At 40.3% G+C, this 8,102-nt stretch overlaps 1 protein-coding gene across 1 annotated transcript; it reads left to right on the forward strand.

The window, feature by feature from the left end:
* Positions 1 to 720: 720 nt before the first annotated feature.
* On the forward strand, positions 721 to 7,801 carry LOC128022705 (leucine-rich repeat flightless-interacting protein 2). The gene is made up of 6 exons (XM_052610502.1): positions 721 to 925; positions 1,665 to 1,745; positions 2,276 to 2,311; positions 3,361 to 3,510; positions 3,652 to 3,735; positions 5,964 to 7,801. The coding sequence occupies exons 1-6, from the start codon at positions 827 to 829 to the stop codon at positions 6,207 to 6,209; spliced, it is 696 nt and encodes a 231-aa protein (XP_052466462.1). The 5' UTR covers positions 721 to 826; the 3' UTR covers positions 6,210 to 7,801.
* Positions 7,802 to 8,102: the final 301 nt, after the last annotated feature.

The raw sequence follows: 8,102 nt of genomic DNA on the forward strand, positions 1-8,102 counted from the left end.
CTGACTTGGTGCAACTGGACACTTCTTCAGAAGTCAGAACGGATGCCCTTCCCATATTTGTATCTCTCCACTCAGTGGTTCAAAGAACCAGGTTTACAAAGTAACCTATTTTTTTTGCATGGTGTAGCACGGGGGCAAATAGTTTAGTTCTATCCCTGCTCCAACACGAATACCACATCATTTTTAAATAAGCATGAATGACTCGAATGGGGGGTACTACCTCCCTGAAATGAGATTGTGTAGGGTGGGATGTATCATTGTTCTTCATTATATCATAGAAACATGGTGGAGGTTATCTACAAATACTGAAGCAGCCAACTTTGCAGAACACTGTTCCTGCAAGCATGATTTCACCAAGTACAACATGGATCAACATTGTTGATCCTGGAACAACATTCCAATCAACCAATCAGAATTGAGATATAGTTTCAGAAAATATTTGTTTTAAGCTTACAACCAGAGTTACGTGCTTCTACATGCTTGCTAATCAGATATCATTTCCCACTGATTTTAGGAATAAATTATGGCTAGGGGTAGTTTTAGGGGAAGGTATTGGTTTAAGTCTATATTGTTGGACAATAATGTTGATCCGTAATCATCAGAAGATGTTGATCCAAGAATATGTCTTGGTAAAATCACGGCGACTGGATAAGGTAACCTCATACAGAATGAAAGTGGATAGCAAAATAGCCCCGCCCACTCGAGAGTCTCCACGCCCCGCCCACCGCGCAGCAGAACCCGCTCGCTCCGGTAGAGAACACTTCCAAGACACGGACTGCTATAACATTCTCTCTGGAGCATTTCAGGAGTTCTTACACATGGGAAGATGCATTCGGGCATCCCTGAGAAAGCGGGCTCGCAGAGGAAACGGACGCTGTCCCGGGGAATGAGCGAGGACGAGTCTCTGCAGCACATCATCAGAGACGTGAGTGTGAATCCTCAGAGTCCGGATCGTGATTCGAGACGCTTTCAGCAGCTCATGTCATCGCGCTCCTGTTATTAATAAAGCCTCGATAATAACAATAATGCTCTCTCTCAGCATCAGGGGGTGACAGACCATGAAACACGCACCTTTTATTATGAACGAACATTTAGGTGATTATTAGAAACAGATTTATTGTAATTCTACATAAATAAAGGCTTCATGTGATGTGCGTATGGATGCTGAATCTCGCGATAAAACACGATTTAAAGATGTTTTAAATATTTTCCTCTTCAAACACAGAAGTGGTGAGCAATGGATTTAAATAGCCTATTTAAAAATGAGTCAATTTTGATCTTTGCTGGAAGCAGATATTACAGTATGTTACAGTCTCGTTTTGACCGCCGATTGCAACAAATCCCTGCATTATTCACAACTGAATATACTGTATTACTGTGAGGGTGTGTGTGTATAATATATATATATATATATATATATATATATATATATATATATATATATATATATATATATATATATATATATATATATGTGAGGAGCTGTTGTAACTATGAGGTTAACAGACTTTAAAGTCACACGTTTTACGATGTTTTAGTTAAAAATGATAATTTAAATTAAATTTTGTGGCAAATAACGTAAATGACATGGAAATCCAATTGAATACTTCGATTTATTTATTGTTTTATGTAATAAATAATGCCGTTGTTGTTTTGTCTTGCAGGCAGAAGAATCGAGCAGACACCTGTCACGCAGCGATAGCAGATATGGATCATTAAAACGAGGACAAAGACGAGAAAGCAATGTTAGTAAAGTGGAGCAGAACATCACTCCCTCAATGTGTCGAAAGCAGTAGTTAGACCAGAAGTTAACATTAGCTCATCTGAGATCAGGATGAGTGTGTTTCTTCATCAGGTTTGGAGAAATGTAGCACTGCATCAGTGTCTCATCAATGGATGCTCTGCAGTGAATGGGTGCCGTCAGAATGAGAGTCTGATACAAACATCACAATAATCCACAGCACTCCAGTCCATCAGTGAACATCAAGACAAAACCTGAAACACATCCAGCATTTTCATCATCACGTTATTGATTTTAACTCTTGCTTCTGGCTGAAAGTCCCCTGTCCATTATACTGCGGTCTCCAGTGAAATATTCATAATCTTTTAGGTTATTGTGATAGTTTTTTTTCTTTTTCCCCCTACAAAATCAGTTTCTTTAACTCTGTCTTACAGAACTGTATTTGCTGAATAGGATGCACTAAGGTCAAATCAGTTTTGTTAAAAGACCTACCAGAAACATTTTGTTGTAATGAATTTTTTTTTTTTTTTTTAGAGTGAAGATGATCTTCATTCTGAAAACCTGGAAACTGTAAGTTTTTAATACCCTTTTCTGCCAAATTGAATGTTTACTCTTATGAATAACATAAGATGATGTGATGGGCAATCCATGCTAACTGCAGTCGTCAGTGCTGTAAGATTCAGAGTCCTCACAGTGAGATGAGACACATGAATCTGGACGGTCTGAGGTGATGAGGTGACTCATGAGGTGAGTCTAAGGGCATCTCCAGTCTTCCAGTGGGCGGGGCAGGCGGTAATCTTCTGGAGGCGGGGTTCAACATAATTAGTAATTAGATTAATTAGTAAACATAATTAGAGTCTGTTTAGTTCAGTACTGTCACATGTTCCTTTGATTTGTGACAATACAGCAGTTATTTCTTATAGACCTAAGGCCAATGATAACTCATGTTACCCATGAACTAAAGGTTGTTTAGAAACTGTATTGTTGAAGCATCTACCTAATATGACATGTTGTAAGTGAATTGTACATCTGTATATTTGTAAAGCTGTGATTTGTAGAGAGGACTGCAAAATCATGTGTGATAGGTGGACTAACATGGCATCCTCTGTAGATCTGAATGCACTGCTCTTGTCCAGAATAACCTGAAACAACTGTGGCATTGTTTGTGTGCTGATAATGACAGGTCAGACTGTAGGGAGCATATGTAGGAAGTCACTTTTAAAAACAAAACAGAAAGCACACATACATGGATAGAGAAACGTGCTACAAAATAAAAACTGTAGATGTATAGGCGCTCTATGCAGGATTTTTGGTCACTTTGTAAACACACCAGTCAAACCTGGCTCCTCCTCACACCACGCCCCCTGCCTCTGACATCATCACATCAGCAGCATCACATGAGACAGTGACTCGAGAGCAACGATACACACACTGGCCAAACAACACAAATGAATCCCAGTGAACAAGTTTGATTGCACTTTAGCATAGGGAACAGATATTCATGTATGGTCTCTGAACTGAAGTGTTAGCGTAAGCTTTTAAAGGATCTCCTCTCTCTTCCATACACACTCTGAGACTTTCTGAAGCAGATTGTTCTTCTCATTATGGACTCTGTGCAGATGGAGGTGAGAGCCAGCTACGAGGACTGTCTGCTGGAGGTGCGCACCCTGGAGGCTCTTCTGTTCCAGGTGGACTGTCTTCAGGACGCCCTCGAGAGCACGGAGGAGATGCTCGCTGAGACCCAGAGAGACAACCACAGTCTCACCATGGTACTGTGAGCTGCAACAAACAGAGAGATATCAGACTGACGTAATGATAGATGTCTGTTTCAGGTGTACGTGAGAAAACATCTGTACAAGATTTCTGTGGACTGAGTGATGGATTCATTCTCTCTTTCTGTTTGACCGCAGGAACTGGAGCGAGAACGAGCGATGAGGAGGACGTCGGAGGACATCATTGCCTCATTAAAGCGGGAGCTGGAGAGGTCACGAGAGGTGAGGAGAGGCTGAGCTTACATTATCACATTCAGAAGAGAACAGAAACTGCTGCAGAGAGCCAGTTTCTCTGTGCTTATGTAATCATATTTGGAGAACAGCGAGTCTGTTCACTTCCTTGCCATTTAATGTATGCTTCATCATTAATCATGAGACTAAAACATGAGGTGACAAAGACTTTCATTCTGGCTCCTCAGTGGACGTTTTTTGAACATTTGACAAAGATATTAAAATGACATCTTTTGACATCTTTTCGTCTCTGCTCAGTGTGGAGGGGCTGTTGATTGAGCAAAGCTGCCCCCCCCCCCCTTCTGGGGTCCATTTAATGGTTTTGTTGTCTAGGACAGTTCCCTCCACTTCCCTGCCATGCTCCCCCACACAGCCCTGGGAAAGTGAAATCACATTCATAGCATGTTTCCACACTATCAAACTCAATTAATTATATATATTGGGATGTCAGTACACATCATTAGTGATCCCACACAACACGGAGTACAGGTGCATCTCAGTAAATTAGAATGTTGTGGAAAAGTTCATTTCAGTAATTCAACTCAAACTGTGAAACTTTTGTATTAAATAAATTCAACACACACAGACTGAAGTAGTTTAAGTCTTTGGTTCTTTTAATTGTGACGATTTTGACTCACATTTAACAAAAACCCACCAATTCAGCAAATCACAATTCAGCAAATCAGCTAATCAACTCAAAATACCTTCAAAGTAAGTTTCCTGAGCCTTCAGAATGGTCTCTCAGTTTGGTTCACTAGGCTACACAATCATGGGGAAGAGAGCTGATCTGACAGTTGTCCAGAAGACAATCATTGACACCCTTCACAGGGAGAGAAAGAAACAAACATTCATAAGAAGCCGGCTGTTCACAGAGTGCTGTATCCAAGCATGTTAACAGAAAGTTGAGTGGAAGGAAAAAGTGTGGAAGAAACAGATGAAAAATCGATTCAAGAATATTAGTGAACTTGACAAGGAATGGACTGAGTCTGGGGTCAAGACATCAAGAGCACCACACACAGACGTGTCAAGAGATTTGGCTGCAGTTGTGTTTTTTGTTTCAAAGTCGCTGCACCCGTTTACCAAGAAAACTTGGAGCACTTCATGCTTCCTTCTGCTGACCAGCTTTTTGAAGATGCTGATTTCATTTTCCAGCAGGATTTGGCACCTGCCCACACTGCCAAAGCACCAGAAGTTGGTTAAATGACCATGGTGTTGGTCACCAGACCTGAACCCCAGAGAGAATCTATGGGCTATTGTCAAGAGGAAGATGAGAAACAAGAGACCAAACAATGAGCTGAAGATCACTGTCCAAGAAACCTGGGCTTCCAGACCACCTCAGCAGTGCCACAAACTGATCACCTCCATGCCACGCTGAACTGAGACAGTAATTAAAGCAAAAGAAGTCCCTACCAAGTACTGAGTACATGTACAGTAAATGAACATACTTTCCAGAAGGACAGCAATTCATTTTTTTTTTTGTCTTAAGTATTTTGATTTGTTGAGATGTGAATTGGTGGGTTTTTGTTAAATGTGAGTCAATATCATCACAATTAAAAGAACCAAAGACTTAAACTACTTCAGTCTGTGTGTGTTCAATTTATTTAATACACAGTTTTCACAATTTTAGTTGAATTACTGAAATAAATGAACTTTTCCATGACGTTCTAATATATTGAGATGCACCTGTATATTGAAGTAAAAGGTGTTGTTGAGAGCATATCTCAGTTCTGTTGAACAGCTGAACCAGTGTTACTCCTGAATCAGAGTTATAGAGCAGCCTTGGCATGTGTTTCCAGGTCTTCCCGTTATATAACATCTCTCCTGCGCTGGAAAGCTTTTCCTTTTTCAGCACCACTTTAGCGTGTCAGAAACCCTGCGGTGTCAGCATGTTCATGGCTAATACTCATGCCTCATCTTCATGTGCTCCGGACAGTGAAGGAAACACCATGTTGTTTCAGCAGTTGATGGGAAAAACGATTCCTACCTTTATAGTCCACTAAAAAGTCCATTGAGATACCACTCCACCAACAACTAGACGGCTAACAACACAAACAAGCCACTTTTACATTTCAATGTGCATTTTGTATTTTTATTTAATGAGTTTCGACTTGTGATTTTTCTACTGTGTTTTGACTGATCAGCACATATCATTGAGAGAGCATGTTAGACGAGTCCCGATGGGTTTGAGATCTCAAGACTGAGTGTGTTATCCTCTGCAGGAGAGAGCTGGTGAGCGGCGTCAGTGGAGCGAGGGGACGTCCGTGCACTGGGACGAACACACACACACACACACTGCAGAGGATCTGAACACAAGCCTGTTTCTCAGTCTGAAGCACCAAGCTCAGAGCGCAGAGGAGAACGATGAGAGCAGCGGATATGAAGACGCTCCGTCTGAGTTCTCTCCCACTCCACACACAGAAGAGGAGGGAGACTCCAAAAACACTGATTCTTGTGCTCTCTCTTAAATCACTCTTAAAGTGCTGATGAACCTAGATTTATTCATTCGTCTGCTAGGAGTCTGACACTTCAGCCAAGGTGGCTTCTTTTGAACAGCCTTTGCACAAGCTAACAGCTTTAAAATGAAGATTGCTTTGTTTTTCTCATCAGTCCACAAAATGATTCAGGAAAGAAGGGATCTGCACCTTGTTTCTGTTGGTAAATTCAGTGTGGTTTTTTGTGTGTTGGACTTTGTTACAGTTCTGTTCACCTTGCTATTACACAAGCAAGACAAGACACAAGGTAGTACTCTGTGTCTGTGTTTCAGCATTATTTTATCATATCGTATTAATAATCCAGTGACAACAATCACTTTAAGCTCAAAATGCAGTGAGGTGTTGTGTGAAAGCTGTTTTCTTCTGGATGACACTGTCCTAGCTGCAAACCAGCTGTGAACTAGACGCACGTGTTTAAAGCACAGGGGGTTACACCAGATATTATTCTTATTCGACTTGTTTTAAAGCAGCGGCATGTAGTTTTGTGACCCCTACACTTCAGTGAGTGTTTTCCATCTACTGTCATGAATACAGGAGCTGTTTCTGCAGTAAAACAATCCATCTTTCTGTGGAATATAGTTCCTCCCAGAACAGACGAGTGTGAAACTAACACGAGCCATGCCTTATTACATCAGTGTCCTGATATCTCAAGATATTTCTAATGACAAAACATCTGTTCTTCAGAGGACTCTTGTTCATATGAAATCTAATATTTATATATAACATTATTAGCAGCTTTGATTCTTATTACTAAAGTTTAAACATTTTTTGTCATGTTTTATTTCAAGATCCAGTTCTTGCTATTAAGAAACCACGACTTTTGCCTCAGTAAATGTTAGGTCTTGGGCAGGATTATGTAGAATATGGATGTGTTATTAATACGCATGCTGTTCTTATCTCTTCTTTCTTCCCCACGAGATCTTGATTCTCAGCTCATTTCTGATTCTTCCTGTTACTGTAACTGATGATTCAACATGAGATGTTTGTACTATTAAACTAAGGGGGTTTTATATTTGAAAGGGAAGGGTTCGTAAAAAATGATTTGTGTGTTTGTAGTGTTTTTATTAAATATCTCTCAAAATGGATGTATTTTTTTAATGTTTCTGCAGCACCTGTGTGTTCAGCTGAATAATAAGAATAGTTCAGGTGTAGTGTATCTGATCTTATTCTCTTTCACTCCAACAGATTCAGTTCTCACTCTTTCACTGCTATTTCAGCCTTCTCTGATGTTTAATATGAGTTCTCCAGTAGATGTAGTAGTTATCAGGCTTTAGTTGTAAGGATGTGAGTTATTACTCTCAGAGAGGATGCTGGGTCTCGTGTTGAAGAACACTGCTGCGATTACGTTCCTGGTCTGTAAAGGTTTCTCAGGATGGCATCTTTAACTGATGGACAGATGAAGCCCTGAAGCTTTAAGGCTTTATTCTGATCTGAATGATTGATACACTGCCAGCGGTGGACAGTAAATGAGTGACCGCAGGAGCACCTCATCCAAACAAATGCATCATTCTGATCCCTGTTCATGTTGGTTTTTTGTGCAAAATAAAATGTTTTGAATGTTTCAATCTGTTATCAGTGATTCAAAGAAAGAGATGACCCAAACCGATGATAAAAACATCAGTCCATCAGTGAACATCTGGAGAAGACAGAAGATGAAACACATCCAGCATTAAGATGATTTTAACTCAAATACAGAGTCTATAATCCATAATAACACTTCCTCCAGTGAAAGATCTCTCACAGATTAGTTTGGATCTGTTTAAACGCTGCTCGATCTGTGCAGATTTCTCTCCTGATTCAGACCAGAACACTGTTTCACCGGAGGAGGATGTATTGTTTTGGTAACATACAGTCTTTCATTTTTGT

This window comes from Carassius gibelio, chromosome A11 (assembly GCF_023724105.1).
Source record: "Carassius gibelio isolate Cgi1373 ecotype wild population from Czech Republic chromosome A11, carGib1.2-hapl.c, whole genome shotgun sequence".
Taxonomy (NCBI): Eukaryota; Metazoa; Chordata; class Actinopteri; order Cypriniformes; family Cyprinidae; genus Carassius; species Carassius gibelio.